Here is a 16,831-nt window from a genome sequence, read left to right on the forward strand (position 1 = left end):
TTTTATATAAGTCATAAAATAATAAACTTAAAACTTAAACTTAAAATTCAATAGTTTGCTCTGATTCTATATTGTTAGCGTTTCGTAACACCTTCTTAGTGTATATTGTATGCAAAGTTGAAACCCTTCTTTGCATTTGTTGTATGCGTTACTATATACATATTTATCCATGTTGTCTGCGTTTTAGTCTGTACCCAAAAATCAGTCACATGACCTATCATGTAGGCGAGAGATAAGTCGTCATAGTTAAAATCTATACAAACGATACTCTTCGATTACATGCAAACACAATTATCATAAAGTGGACCGTTTGCCGCAAAGTATTATTACTTTCGTTTAAGGCATATAAAATGAAAGTGTATTTATTATAAAACAATTTGATTGCTTAAATCAATATTATAAGACACAAAAACTTTACAACAGTGCCATCCTTACCAAAATTAATGTGTACATTAGTATGACATAACATACTCTCTTGAAAATGCCTTAGAGTGATAAGAGGTCATGATCTAAATTAAACATTAAACTATGTATCTTGGACAATCTATAAAGGTTTTGGCCGTTTCTCTCGACTACATGCCTTTTGAGAACTGTTTATACAAACGTAAATAACATTCTGAGGACATGTATTGCAGTCTAAAGAAACGTGAATACCATCGCTATGAAAATCATCTCAGTCCATCCAACGTGAATTCACAAAAAATTAACGTTTGTATAAAATTTACATATATATAAGAGTGGTTTATTAAATATTGACGTCTCAGATCTATGCAAACAAAAAACACTGACTTTGAACTTCTAGATACAAACGTAAAGTTATAAACAATCATTGTAAGGTTGATTTCTCTCATGAAATATGTTCAATTACTTCCTATACTCTTGTTTTATATCAAAAATATTATTTAAAGGATACAATTAGTGAAGAAAATAGTGTCGAAATTGTTTACGACAAACGTTTTACGTTCGTATAGAATTGAGATATTTATGTTTTTGTTTGTACAGATTTGAGACGATAAGTTGTTTATTTAACTTCCTTGTTGGAAGTGTAGGCCAGGGAAAGGACATTTATAAGTAAAACCCTAAATGTGACAGGACTATGGCTTCAAATTTTGAATCCTCCATTCAGAGGGGCTGTGATTTCATCCACGATTTCGTCTGTTCCCCATGCGAAGAAGATGGATTAAACACGGAAGCTCAATATTTCTGTAATCAGTGTACGAAATATTACTGCGTAAACTGTGTCCCAGTTCACTACAAGCTATTCAAGAGACACTCGGTGCTCGACCGGACGGACATGACGAAATGGGCAGCAGCACCAGGGATGGTGGACGTCCTTGAGAGATGCGAGAGGCACCCCGGGGAGGCGCTCAAGCTGGTCTGTGGTGACCATGACCAGCTGTGTTGTCACGTGTGCGTTGCCATGGATCATAGGTATAATATTATTTCAAAGACGATTTTAAAGTAAAATAACACAAGCACAGTATTAAGACCGATCAATAAATATTTTGATCCATGCTTAACCTTGTTTCTGGTTAATACAACCATTAACAATTGTACTTTACATATGTGTACTATAAAACTATGCTCTAATTTTATTAGTCAATATTGTCAACTAAGACTTGCTTTATAGCATATTTCTTGAACTTGTCTGTGTGTCTGTCTGTGTGTCTGTCTGTCTGTCTGTCTGTCCGTGCGTCCGTCCGTCCGTCCGTCCGTCTGTCTGAGTGTTTACCTGAGTGTTCGTCGGAAAATAGCTCATTGAGCTAACATTTCTTGTTAACACATACCCGACTGTAAATAAAGATTCTCGTTTCTTATGTCTGATTGTGTGTCCATCTGTTTGTTTGTGTGTATGCAGAATATTACAGTTTTTTTTCTGTTTATGTGTATTTCTGTGTGTGTGTGTGTGTGTGTGTGTGTGTGTGTGTGTGTGTGTGTGTGTGTGCGTGCGTGTGTGTGTGTGTGTCTGTCTGTCTGTGTTTGTCTGTGTGTATACAGAATATTCCAGTCAGTGGTTTTGCGATTCTCCAGTCAAATGTTATTAGTAAATTGCAAACAACAGCTAAATCATCGAAATTTAATTGCCATTACGTCCAGCATTAATTGCATGGGAGTTCTTATTTTGGTCAGTTTTTGGAAAAGTCTATGTTTCTTAGGTTTAACGCTTAATCTCAATTTGTTTATTTTGATACTTGTCAAAATTAATAGAAATATTTCAACAATAGATTTTTACTGAATAAAGACATGATTTTCTGAACTATAACTAAGCTAAGAATTAAATCTTTGATAGTGTTTATAATCTCCTGGGCAAAAGTATTTAACTCTCTAAACCACACCCTTGAGTTATGTTTAAAGATTGAAAACATCAAGTACAAGTGTAACTAATTAATTATTATATTTCTTGAACTCGCAACATCTAAATGTATTAATACTAGTAGCGCCATTAGCTTTGATTGTGTCGATTAATTTAACAACTTGATTCCGGTATTGTTGTTTAAGGGGCTATTAGAATTTGGCCTTCGTAAGGATATATTTTAACCCAATCACGACCCAGTCATAATTCTTTACGAGCCAAATGAACCAGTCAATTGTAACCACGCGACAACCCCCACCCCCACCCCAAGGTCCGGCGGTATACCGGGGAATAGTCATTACCTAGAATCCCTGGGGTGCGGGTGCATTTGGCGGGGATTATACCAGCAGTACATCCCCGCAGGGCAGGGATTTTACTCGTAGTTGGCTGGACTGAAAGTCAAAGTCCCCGCTATTCCCCGGGGACCTTGGGGGTGGGGGAGTTTGGGCGTAGTTACAATTGACTGGTGCAAAACTTTATTGACTACCGGGTTAGTTGTCCGGTTAGCGCATTGGTTAGCGCACTCGCTTCTCACCTAGGCGACCCGGGCTGGATTCCCGGCTTGTTCGCATGTGAATTTGGTTTGTGGTCACGAAGCCGGACAAGTGGGTTTTATCCGGGTTCTCTGGTTCCCATCACAACACAAGACCCCACTCTCGCGTGAAATTGTGTTAACGAGTGTAATTAATATAATGTTGAAAATAACTTTTTTACACAATCGTTGTAAAATAAATATGTTTAAACTAATATTTTGACTCCTGTACACGATGAAAAATGATTCGGGGAGACGTTTTTCTGTGAATGTCAAAAATATGCGTAAATAATGTTGTTTTTTTCTTCATACCTTCATCATTATAAATACATAAATGAAGGGTCTTGCATTGAGACAAAAAACGTAGCCCCTTCGTCCACAACTGCATATAGTTATTTATCGCAAGATTAGCATCAGTAGTATTAGGTATTGGATAGTTTGTAGTTGTATTAGTAGTTGGTGCCGTGGCAACAACAACAACCGTATCTGCAGCAGCGACAGTTGTTTCAGGGGCTGCAACATCATCACATCGGTGGAGGTACTGGTGGTGGTGGTGGTGGTGGCTGTGGTGGTGTTGGAGGTGGTGTTTTGGCACTGGCGGTGACAGTGGCAATAGCAGTAGCAGTAGCATTAGTGGTAGTATTAACAGCAAAAGCCGCAGCAATACCAGCTGTATTACTAAGTATTGAGAGCACTATATTAAATGATCGAACATGTTGACCTAATATGGTGGTGGTGGTGCTGGTGGTGGCTATGGTGGTGGTGGAGGTGGTGTTTTGGCGCTGGCAATAGCACTAGCAGTAGTGGTAGTATAAGCATAAAATGACGCAGCATTACCAGCTGTATTACTAAGATTTCTGAGGGTGATGGGGGTAAACAAATATGTTCTTATATCGGTCACGGTATGAAGGCGATGCAAGATGCACACAAAACAAAGCATTTTTTTTATTGAAACATTTGCAAAACAAATCTTTTTTTGACGAAAGTGCAATAACAATGCAACATAAAGTGTTCACGATGATGTAAACACAATTGAAGTAAATTTAACATTCGGAGGTTCAGTTTCACCAATTTGATGTATTTTCAAGTTTCGATTGTATTATACATATAGTGTAAACGTATACTGTCGAACCCCGTTGGCTCGAACTCGTTTGGCTCGAATTTCTCGTTGGCCCGATCTGGATGGTATGCCGACTCGTTTCATTATACTGAAGGAAAGAACCGCTTGGTTCGAATTTTCCGAGGCTCGAGGTATATTCGCCGGTCCCTAGGAGTTCGAGGCAATGGGGTTCAACTGAACTTAATAAAAATACAGTGAAAAACAAAGCGTATAAAATGAATAATTAAAAGTGTGATTTTTTTTATAAAATGCGAAATCAATTAATATGCCATTGTAAAATCAATATCTATACGCTTAGTAAAGCATTCCCCTTAATACGTAATACAATTCGACCTATTAAACGACCAGGGGTGCGTTTCAGATAGATTTTACGATATGCCATTATCGTAAATTTACGATCATAATAACGACCAACTTAACGATAATCATAAAGGCGTTTCAGAAACGTCTCGTAAACTCTCCGGTCGTACGTAAAAAATAACGATAAAGCACAGCGTTAAAGCGAGTGACCCAGTCTGAAGTGAAATGACGTTACGTCATATTAACCTGATGAGCACCTGTCTTTTTTATTAATAATAATAATAATAATAATAATAATAATAATAATAATAATACTGATAATCTCTTGAAGGGAATCAATTAATGTAACTCTCCTTTTTATAATGATTGACACAAATGATACAAACTCGTGGTCTCTATTCTGATTAACCATCTGCTATTTATGTTACAATTGTATCTTAAGTACATCATCATTCGTGATTTTTTGTGATGGAGGCAGTGGCGGGTTCAGATCGACGTTCCCTTTAAAATTTGTCTAATTATAATGAAAATTGGACAACAACAAAATACGTTGTTTTTTCAGGCTGGTGATTTTACTTTGATAAGTAAAATATTATAGTATGCGTATTATGAATGTTCTGTAAAGTAAATGCAAACGTGCAGCATGGTGCTGATGATGATAGTCACGAAGATGCGACGACAACGACAATGATGATTCAATAATTATAATGCGACAACGACACTATAATCATAATAATGGTGATGCGATGACGACGATAGTGATAATGCGGCGACGACGAAGACGAATATTATGATTATTATAATGATAATGCGACGACGACGACTAAGAAGATGATGATAATAATAATGATGATGCGACGACGGCAATGATACTAATTATGATGTGACGATGACGACAATGACCATGACGAGATGATGGTGCGTAGATGTTGCTGATGATTGATTTGGATGATGATGAAGGTGGTTAAGTTGGTGGTGGTGGTGGTTGTGTATGTGTGGTGGATGATTATGATGATTATGATGATGATGATGATGATGATGATGATGATGATTACTGATTCCAATCATCAACAACCGGCCTTAGTTCAGATAACGAGTAAAGTTCATACGTTTATGCACCAAAACAGTGACTGAGACTTATTGTATTGGGAAACAGTTCGAAAATATAATTTTGACTGGTTGGATTCTTTGTATGAAGACAATTCATAAATATATCTTTATTGTGTCAATCGTTGTAATAACAGTTAAATAAACAGCATTTCAGATCCATTCAAAATACATGATAAAATCTACATTTGCAGACATGTTTCAAATACACAAAATGACTAAAAGAAATACAGCTATTTTACAAGCTCGTCTCATCAAAACACATTATTCAACAAAAAGTATCTTAATAACTTGTGCAGATTGCCATAGTGGTTAAGTGTTCAGAGTTTCATGCAAATAGTATCTATAATCTATTTCAATCATGTTATGATATACACTGGAGTATACACTTTATGTAGCATTCTGTGTTTATACATGAGCCAGTCAAAGTAAAAATAAATGTATCCAGAAGTATCAAAAGATTCACTTAATTTCTATAATAAGATAGTATGAAGGTTTACATGATCAACCATGGTAGTGTGTGTTTATATATATTATCATAAGTTTGAATAAATGTGTCATTTAAATTTTCCTATATAATTCAAAAGTGTTTAAATCCTTAGAGGAAACATGTACAACTGGATATACATCACAGTTGAAACTGTATAAAAAATATATATTTGGAAAATCTAATGCTAATGGCTTTTAAATGAAAAGTCAAACTTAAAAAAATCATTTTTTTTTTATTTCAAATAATGACGGTGCTATACACTGATGCACGTTAAAGAACCAGGGTAGCTCTAACCAGGGTAATAATCTGTCTGTGTACTATGCTCTAAAACGTATATGACTACAGTAACAATCTTTTCGGAACACTCGCCGAATGGGACGAGTGCTAGTATAAATAAGCTTACACACCACCGGCATAGTCACTACCACCTCGAAAGCTCAGTGGTAGAGCGTACGCTTCGGGTGCCAAAGGTCGAGGGTTCAAACCCCAGCCGCGCCAAGCTGAAAGTTAAAATATGGTACCTGAAGCTCCCTTGCCTAGAGCTTGTCATTTCAAGGGTAGTACTAGGAAAATTGTGTACCCAGTACTGGTTCATCCCAGGAAAGTCCAAACCCAGGCCGCGTCAAACGATCTGACAATCAATCTGATACAATATTAACATCTTTAACGAGATTAACCATTTCCAATGTACATGTATATTTATACGCGATCCGAGCATATCCGAAGATGTTGCTTTCATCGGATGGTAATCGCTATTGCCGAAACGCGGTTCAATTAAGGGATGAATGTTGAGGTGAAAATATATAGAGTTGAAAGATTTACATTAAACGACACTGGCTCTCTAGTTTCATATGCTGGAACCGCCCCTGAATATTACTAAACAGTCCTAAAGGGTACTAAAGTCCCAACTTTACTGGTCGCACATAAATGTTATACTTTTGTACCCACTGTACACATTGTATGATTTCATCCATGACATATGATAGAATCTACCAGTCAAATGACAAATACTGGTGCACCGATAGTTATTCGGCCATTTTTTTCAAAAACAACCTCGGATGTATTTGGACGGTTTACATACTCAAAAAGTGGTACGTTTAAGTCCGCTGCAAATAGATCGCGTAGTAATCTTATTTAGCAGTTAAACTTTATGACTTAACTCTTGGGAATCTTTATTATGTTTGCAATAGAACACTTCACTGGCAATCAATTTAAACTGAGATCAATAAATACAACTCTTAAACACTACATTTAATTAATGATATTATTCAAAAAATTACGAATTACTTCAACAGATGTACCGGCATACATCCGAGGTTGTTTTCGATAAAATGGCCGAGGAATTCCGAATGCTATATTTTCCGGAACATCACGTTAACTGACCAATTAAACATTCGGAACTCCTCGGCCATTTTTTCAAAAACAACCTCGGATGTATATGGACGGTTTACATACTTAAAAAGTGGTACGTTTAAGTCCGCTGCAAATAGATCGCGCAGTAATCTTATTTAGTAGTTAAAATTTATGACTTAACTCTTGGGAATCGTAATTATGTTCGCAATAATACATTTCACTGGCAATCAATTTAAACTGAGAGCAATGAATACAACTCTTAAACACTATATTTAATTAATGCTTTTATTAAAAAAATACGGACTACTTCAACAGATGTACCGGCATACATCCGAGGTTGTTTTTGAAAAAATGGCCGAGCAGCTCCGAATGACCAATTAAAATGAACCATATATTCAGCCATTACCAGCGCTGTTAAAAGCCGGTATTCGGTACAGTTTGAAAATGGTATTAGATCCTTAATGATTTATAAGTTACGTTCTGTTTTGAATACATTGCTAATTGAAATAGTAAGACAATTGATGGTATACCAATGATTTTAAATGTCTTTAATGAAAACTATATCTCTCTATTAAAGGCTTTAAATTCACAGCGAGGCGGTCTGTTTATGTGCATTATTAATGTTTCAATGGTCTTTTAATTAAAATTATTTTTTCTATGGTCTTTTTTCTATGGTCTATTATTAATGTTTCTATGGTCGACAAAAATACGCCAGCTCGTTAACGTTTTCTGACAATGATCTTCAGAATTGGGTGCCTAAATGTCTTACGATATAGTATCCGCAATGTGATGCGTAAGTATGATAAACGTTTGAAAAGCTATTTTTTGTTATAAATGTATTCAGTGCTAACATTGTTCTATGTTACAAATATTCGTTCTGCATGTTCTGTTGCAATAAGGAAAATAACACAAACCATACAACGAACTGAACATAATGGAACATAAGACAGAGTTCGCATAACACAACTAACCTCTCGATTCTTTTATCCCTAATTTTTTGTAAGACAGTTTTTTTTCTTTTTTAAAGGCACTCACTCATATATTGTTTTACTGTTGAAATTTAGTCGTATTACTAACTTTTATGTACAACCACCAAACAGCAACTCGCAGATACCCGTTTGAGCAAAATATTCTAAATTCAAACATAAGACAATTCAATTTTAATAGGTTTAATAAGTTTAAAACAAATATATTTTCAGAGGTTATTAACATATTTCGGTCCAACATAACTTTTTTCTGTAACGTGATTCAATTAGTATTTACAGCAGAGCACTGTTTATCACGTTTGATGCATTCGGAGCACCTCGGCCAATTTTCATCGAAAACAACCTCGGATGTATTTGGACGGTTTACGATGTCAAAAACCTTTACATTTTACTACGCTGCAAGTAGATCGCGTAGTAATTTTAATTTAGCAATTCAACTTTGTGACTTTACTCTTAGGAATCTCAATTATGTATGCAACAATACACATCACTGGCAAGCATTTCAAACTAGGATTTAAACTACTATAAATGATTAATACTATTATCTAAAAAAATACTAACTACTTTTACTGATGTACCGGCATGTAACCTAGGTTGTTTTCGATGGAAAATGACCGGGGTGTTCCGAATAATGTGTTTATCATTGTAACAAACGTTTTATTTACATTTTAACAAAATGATTTGTTTCGATGCCTGACTCGACGAATATAAACGAGTTCCTTTAAACCAAAAGCTTGTCTGTCAGAACAAGCAAGAAATAATGCTATTAAATGAATCATCCGATGACTTGGCTTATATTATATTACACAAAGCCAAACTAATGTGAATTTTATCAAACGAAATCTTTTTCGTCCATTGTTTTCACGTTATCACTCCTAGTCTTTTCAAGTGCTCACAAGGACAAGCAATACTGCCCTGAATTGGGATAGATTGAGGAAAAATGGAAAACCAGCACAGTGTAAGTGTTAAGTAAACAAACAAATTAGGTAAAAAAATAAGGAAAGTTGGAACGGGCGAGGCGAGCTAGTCGTACTAAGTTTCAAGATTTTACCCAACATGTTTAAAATATCTTATAGCTAAAAGGCGCGTAGCTGCCTATACGCGAGTACGCGGCTGAATACACATGATTCTGACAAAAAAACAGCCAAAATTGCAGTATGCGTACTTGACTACATGATTCTAAAACCGTCCATTTTCTAGTCCTAAGTAAAGCAACTCAGAACGCCAAGAATGCACAAGACTGCACCATGGTTTTCAAAATAATCCGAGGGGGCATGTCCCTGGACCCCCCCCCCTTGCATAATTATATGAATCCACATGAATAAAGGGCTATATAACCTGTTTCGCTTTCTCCGCCCAGCTTGATCTTTGAGATTGTATCTTATATGTTGTAAATGTCTTAGACCCAATTTGAGAAGGCGGGGAACCAAATTAAATGTCATTTCTGTAAAATTGTTAAACTACAAATCTTAATAACGACTAGTCTTGGTACTAATCAAAGACTGAAAATGTAGGTTATAATTCAACAATAATCTCTGCTGCCTACCAAATGTTCGCATTTTAAATTATTGAAAATGTTCATGTTCATTGTACATGTATAGATTATGTTTGTATATTTTCTATATGTTCGAGAGGACCTAAATGCATTGTTAGAATAATCGGTAGTTGAGGAATGGCCACTTAAATAATTTATAATTAAAAACAATATGCAACCACAGATATGGCACTTGAGTTGCTTTTGCCAACCGAGGGAGACAAGAACTAGTCTCACCCCGCCCCCCAATTTGAATTATTACCCGCCCCCCAATTTGAATTATTACCCGTCTTTGGGAAACTTCCCCCAGGCAAATCTACCACCAAAAATGACCCTCATTGCCCCCCCCCCCCCCCCTCTAAGAGTGCGGACTCTGCAGACCCCACCGGCGGTGTGACTACATCATCCTCTGAATTAGGCACCTTAACCTTCATATTTGCCCCATTTTCAGTTAGAGATACCATGACAATGAATGGTTGAACCTGTACCAGGCGTGGATCAGACACAGAAACAGCCTGTTTGGCCAAACGTTACCTGGGAGAATTCTCTGAACTTTATTTTGGGCCCGGAGACTGTTCAGCCTCGGCAAAAATGAAATCTCTACTCTTGTACGACAGATAAAGCACCCATCCCTTTTCCAAAAGGACGGACCCCCGAACGTGCCCCACCCCTCTCGAAGTTACTACCAGAGGAAGCATTTCTACCTCTCTGACTCTCTGAGCTAACCATTTGACCGACAAATTGGCATTATTTGCACAAACAAACCTAGCTACCCGCCTCCCAGACTTCAAATACTTTCCAATTAGAGGACCATCAAACTTTACCCCCACGGTTTATCTAACTTGGGCCTTCCTAACTTTCGCCCCCGGGGCTGCATGATTCAGGTTCAACCATCTTGGCATTATGAATCACGTCAAATCTCCCCCTTCGTGCGTACTCTTACGAATTCCTATTAGGGTTTAGCCACCTCCAATTCCCTTGGTCGGCCTCCTGGTGTTACCAGAAAATCCGATAAGTTCAAGTTCAACCCAGCCGGTAGAGTCGTAGGAATATAAGTAATCCCCTAACATGTGTCTTAACCACTACCTACAGGTGTGAAACTCAGATATCTCACCTCAGATTATATAAACCCATAGAACCATGCAATCACCCACAGGGGTCATATTCCCCCGCGTATTCCGCCCCATAGCTCGCGGTCCATTGTCGGAGTCAAGGTAAAAACCCTAAGTTAACACCCGATCCTGGACGTGGCGAACCAATAGCAACATTTTAATGCCCAATTCTCTGCACTGCTGACCCGATTCCCCTGATGCGGTACATGACACATTGCCCTAACCGGTACTTGGGATCTGTATGACTGAGATAGATCCCGAGGATAATTCAGGTATTCACAAAATGACTAAAAGAAATACAGCTATTTTACAAGCTCGTCTCATCAAAACACATTATTCAACAAAAAGTATCTTAACTGGTGCAGATTGCCATAGTGGTTAAGTGTTCAGAGTTTCATGCAAATATTATCTATTATCTATTTCAATCATGTTATGATATACACTGGAGTATACACTTTATATAGCATTCTGTGTTTAAACATGAGCCAGTAAAAGTAAAAAAAAAAATGTATTTAGAAATATCAAAAGATTCACATAATTTCTATAAAAGATAGTATGAAGGTTTACATGATCAACAATGGTAGTGTGTGTTTTATATTTTATCATAAGTTTGAATAAATGTATCATTTCAATTTTCCTATATAATTCAAAAGTGTTTTAATCCTTAGAGGAAACATGTACAACTCGATATACATCACAGTTGAAACTGTATAAAAATACATATATTTTTGAAAAATCTAATGCTAATGGCTTTTAAATGCAAAATCAAAAAAAAAGGAAAAAGAAATTTCAAATATTAAATGAAGATTACACACAAATGCCTCACTGCCTTTTTAACCGTTTAAAGTATTATGTTGTATTGGGATATGCAATTAATTTCAGGTTCTGTTTAAATATATCTGTAGTTATCTGTTGGGTCTGGTATCTCCAGTGTATGTAGGTATAATGTACTGTTCTGACAAAGTCTCCTAAATCACACTGGAACTTTTAAGGTGAGTATCTTGAAGACTGACTCTGGGCATATTCTAGATGTTTGAAACATTGTGATTTCTCAGTGTCCTGAAAAAGACAAAAAGTTATAAAATATTGTTTAATACAGCACAATATAATACATTTATGAAAACGCCTTTTAATGGTTAAACTACAAGTAACACATAATTTACATTCCCATTTTTCAACTGAAATAGTATGCATATTTTATGATAATTATTGTCTTTTGAAAAAAGAAATAAGTGGGGTATTTAAGAAAACATGTAAACACCATTCTGGTCACATTTTATTTCTTGTTTAATGTTCATATAAGTTAAATAACAATTATGTTATACCAGTTAACTGCTCAAAGTAAGATGCCCAACATCATCTTATTGTATTATTCATAAAATTTGTTTATATCCTATTGCATTTTATCATTTCCTACCTACTTTTACACTGCCCTCCATTGCCATCTTGAAGCATTCCTGGTAGTTTTTTTATCATGAGCCTGAAATAATTAACTAAAACAAATATTTAACAAGCAAAAAAACTAAATAAATGAAAACATATTATATCAATAAGCATTTGTACATAGCCTGTACATTAACTGCAGATATATAATATGGTTTTGCAGTTCAGTTTCTACATTAGTCCTTATGTGTTCATATGTTGAATATACCTCTTATATTATTCATAAAACCAACATTAGAATTTAATTCCCTTTTCCATACCATTATTAAACAGAGGTCAATGAAGAGCACAGCATTTTCCACCAAGACCATGACACTTCTGCTGTCAATTTTCATTTCAGTTTTTATTGTACACTTGGCATCAAATGGTATGACTGAAAAGACAAGATTTAACCTTTGTCAGTTGAAAACTCACATATGTACTATACTACAGAGTTCTACATAAACCATAGGATACCTTACTAAAACAAGTTTCAATTACAAGTAAAGGTGAACTAAAATGATTACGTTATCACCTAAAAGTGTTCATGGTAATTGGTATTAAAGTAGTCAATAATCAACTTATTTGTTGTGACAGTGTTGTTTACATTACTGTACAGTATATTTATATATATTTAGCATCAGTTTTAGATTAGTTCTGGCTTCCATAACTTTAATGTTGATATATATTTTTTTGATGTTTACAACCAAAAAGGTAATATATAACGTGTTCGTTGAAGTTCTTTAGCTAGTTTAAGATGTGCAAAAATAAGAAAAATAATAATGTTATATCATGACATGATAAAATGGTAACACTGTTTAATAATTCACTGACTACATGCCACAAAGACCGGTAATATTACAACAAAATATGTACAGACATTTATTTATCCGAATTAAAAACCATCCGAAATAGAAGAATTTCAAGAAAATGTTTTACATAACATATAAAACAGCAATGGAACCAAATCAAATTCTACATCATATTCAATGTTTTAGATGTACACAATATCAGCACATTTACTAAATATAACAAAAAGCTTACATCTCCTACAGTTAAAATCCTTTTTTTTGACAGAACGGGGAAAATAGAACATTGTCGTACTGTTTTCAGCTATTTTTAGACATAGTTTATAAATTCCACACCAGCGAACATGCTACACGCAATATTAAACTCTCAAATGTTGATAAAAAGTAAAAGTATACTTTGATATGGCGAAAATCTTCATCCGCCATCTTGATCGTTAAGTTAACGAGTGCCTCTTACTGGTCGTAGGTTTACGAGCAAAATTAACGATAAAGCAGGTGCACGACCAGATTCATATATAATGCAATAAAGGTAACATTTGCAATCCAAATAAAAAGGTTGTTAGCATACCATTTTCATCAACAGTTTGTATTAAGTTTAACTTGTCAATAATTATGTATAACACTCGATACTTCTTCATGCTTTTCTTGGCAAAATTTAATACATTCTACCAAATCTTGACCCAAACAACAGCAATTCCCAAAACATGATGTCATGATAATTTGACGTAAGATTATCGGTCAGTTAGGGGTTAATGTGTAGCTGTAGTTGACTCTCGTGTAGGAATGAAAAGTGGAAATATTGGCTGGTATATTTTGGCAGGTGTGAATTTCTGTCTGTGTGCCTTTCTGTCTGTCTGTCTGTCTGCCCGCCTGCCTGTCTGTGTTTATGTTTGTATGTGTGTCCGTCTGTCTATGTGTGGATCTGTCTGTGTATATGTGTTTGTCAGTGTTCCCTTCTGTCTCAACGGCGTGTCTGTGTGTGTGTGTGTGTGTGTGTCTGACTGACTGTCCGTCTGTCTGTGTGTGTGTCTGTCTGTGTTTGAATGTGTGTCTTTCTATATGTGTATCTGTGTGTGTCTGTCTTCCTGCCTGCCTAACTGTGTGTATGTCTGACTTTGTGTTCGTCTGTCTGTGAGTGAGTGTCTGTCTGTGTGTCTTTCAGTCTGTCGGTTTGTTTATGTGTCTGTCAGTATGTCTGTCTGCCTGCCTGCCTGCCTGCCTGCCTGCCTGCCAGCCTGTGTTTATGTATGTCTGCGTGTCAGTCTTTCTTTGTGTCGGTCTGTCTGTATGAATGTCTGTCTGTTTGTCTGTGTGGGTTTCTTTCTGTATATCAGTGTGTCTGTTTGTGTGTGTGTGTGTCTGTCTGTCTGCCTGCCTGCCTGCCTGCATGTCTGACTGTGTATGTTTGTGTGACGACGACGACGAAGACGATTACCACGAAATATGAGTATTTAAATTGATATGATTATAGAAGATTGTTAAAAGAAAGTGTCTTTATAAAAATACATATATTTTTCCTTCTTTTATTGCAGACAATGTTCAGCAATACAGCACATTCCAGACGTTGCAAAGGGCATCCGCAAAGATCCCGAGTTTCGTCAACTACCTCAACGGGTAGCTGTTCTTAGGCTGCAGATAGAAGATATGAAAAACGACAGAAAGAAAAATAGTTCCTCACTGAGGAAGACTCGAACAGCCATTGTTGATGAAATCAAAGTAATCCGTAGAAAAATCAACGACATTCTTGACAAGATGGAGAAAACAACCGTTCAAGAATTAGACGGTCTGGTGGCTGCACAGGAACTGTCCATTAAGAAAGATATGGAATCCTGCACACAGATGGACGACGAATTAAAGAACATCATAGATGACATACAAAGCAAAGACTCATCAGGCGAACCACCCTTATACATTGGGTTCAGAAAATGTGAAGGAATAATCAAACAAGCAAACGAAATACTGCAAAACATGTCAAATGTTGTCAAATACGATTTAACTTTTCGTAAACATAATGGAATAGAAGATAATTGGTCCTCGGTGAAGACATTTGGAGAGTTAAATGAATCGAATGTTTTTGGTGCACAACCATGTACATCGCTATTCCCCCGAGATCATGTATTTGCTACAGAAGGTTACAAGGAGTACAACGTAAATATGAGTTCAGATACAGATACATGTATTATTGAAGGGATATGTGAGCTACCTGGTGGAGAGTGTGTTATTACAGACTACAACCACATGAAAGTTAAACTCCTGGACCAGGAGTACAGGGTTGTCGACCACTGTGATGTTCCCAAGTTTCCATTTGACGTCTGCCACATTGGTGGGAATGAGGTTGCCGTTTGTGTTAACAACAACAACAATGATGTTAGACGTGAACTTCATTTCATTAACATTACAAAAGGGAAACTTGTGACTACGAGAAAGTTAAGTTTCACCCATAGATGTTACGGCGCAGCTCATCACGGGAACAACCTTTACATTTCATCAGGCACAGCGTTGTACGTCTATACGATGACGGGGAAGCTGATAAAGAAGATGTACGAGGACGAGTCCGCTGATTACACGGTGAGGAAAATTGCCATCAGTAACGACGGGAAGACTATCTACATCACAAACCTCTCAAACAATCAACTTATCACCCTGGACAACCTCGGCAACAAGCTGGTCACATTCACTGATCCTGACCTAAGGGGACCTTACGGAGTACACGTGACAACTGCTGGACACGTGTTCGTCTGCTGCCTTAAAACCGATACAGTACTGCAGGTTGACAAGGACGGGAAGACGCAGTTGGCCACACTGGCAAGGAAACAAGATGGAGTGAACGGACCTAAGGCTTTGTATTTCAGCAGTCGTTCTTCCTCTCTGGTTGTCGGCGGTTGGAAAGACACGCTCCTCGTCCTTAATGTACGATAAATAATAGATCCAATTACAAGTGGCAAAAATACAATTATTATAACTGATTGATTTTTACTTTAACCTTTCTCGTAAATATAAGTACTGATGGAAAATGTACATGTATATAATACAAGAATCATATTTGCTTAAACGTACATGTACCTTTATATTTGACGTATTTTATTTGCTTTTAGCTTCATAGTTATAATGTTTATCGTGCACATGTTATTCAACTTAATGATTGTTTATTGTATAGTGTTATTCCCGTATATTCAATTTGTTGTGTGTGGTTATAAATATATGATTTATTCTTTATTTAGTGTTGAAATTTGTAATCTATTATACGGCCCGAATTGTCATGTGAATATAAAAAGCTTCACTACTTTTACTACTACAAGAGAGCCAGTTACATGTTAACTATTTTCACTGGACACCTCGATGAACCTAGGCGTAACAATTATGCAGAGTTGCTATAAAGTAAAAACAACAACAACATATACCTTGATTATATTTAATTTTGTTTTTAATTATAGGCACACAATAAAGATTGATTCAAAAACATTTTGCTTTTATATTATAAGCAGAATTATGTTAAACTCATTAGATAATAGCTACGTGGCCACTAAAAAGCACAAAAACGTCGCAAATAATCTGTAAACAAATCATATTTTTGTACACGTATAACCACCAAATACACGTTGCGTGTACGCGGTCCGCATACCCACCAAATACACGTTGCGTGTACGCGGTCCGCATACCCACCAAATACACGTTGCGTGTACGCGGTCCGCATACCCACCAAATACACGTTG

At 36.4% G+C, this 16,831-nt stretch overlaps 1 protein-coding gene and 1 long non-coding RNA gene across 3 annotated transcripts; one reads left to right on the plus strand and one right to left on the minus strand.

Moving 5' to 3' along the window:
- The first annotated feature begins 988 nt into the window (after positions 1-988).
- LOC128218322 (uncharacterized) lies at positions 989-16,546 on the plus strand. The gene is made up of 2 exons (XM_052925974.1): positions 989-1,431; positions 14,651-16,546. The coding sequence occupies exons 1-2, from the start codon at positions 1,097-1,099 to the stop codon at positions 16,035-16,037; spliced, it is 1,722 nt and encodes a 573-aa protein (XP_052781934.1). The 5' UTR covers positions 989-1,096; the 3' UTR covers positions 16,038-16,546.
- On the minus strand, positions 11,417-13,614 carry LOC128218333 (uncharacterized). 2 transcript variants are annotated; one of them, XR_008258351.1, is made up of 4 exons: positions 13,515-13,614; positions 12,591-12,703; positions 12,309-12,367; positions 11,417-11,946 (listed from the first exon to the last, which is right to left on the minus strand). It is a non-coding gene; the product is annotated as an uncharacterized LOC128218333 (long non-coding RNA). The 2 variants fall into 2 exon arrangements; XR_008258352.1 differs by lacking the exon at positions 13,515-13,614 and adding an exon at positions 13,354-13,400.
- Positions 16,547-16,831: the final 285 nt, after the last annotated feature.

Source organism: Mya arenaria, chromosome 14 (genome assembly GCF_026914265.1).
Source record: "Mya arenaria isolate MELC-2E11 chromosome 14, ASM2691426v1".
Lineage (NCBI taxonomy): Eukaryota > Metazoa > Mollusca > Bivalvia > Myida > Myidae > Mya > Mya arenaria.

Bases quoted from the DNA above. Each gene is read 5' to 3' on its own strand.
- LOC128218322 (XM_052925974.1), top strand. From the start codon at position 1,097: ATGGCTTCAAATTTTGAATCCTCCATTCAGAGGGGCTGTGATTTCATC. The intron at 1,432-14,650 runs GTATAATATTAT...CTTTTATTGCAG, and splicing joins TGCGTTGCCATGGATCATAG to ACAATGTTCAGCAATACAGC.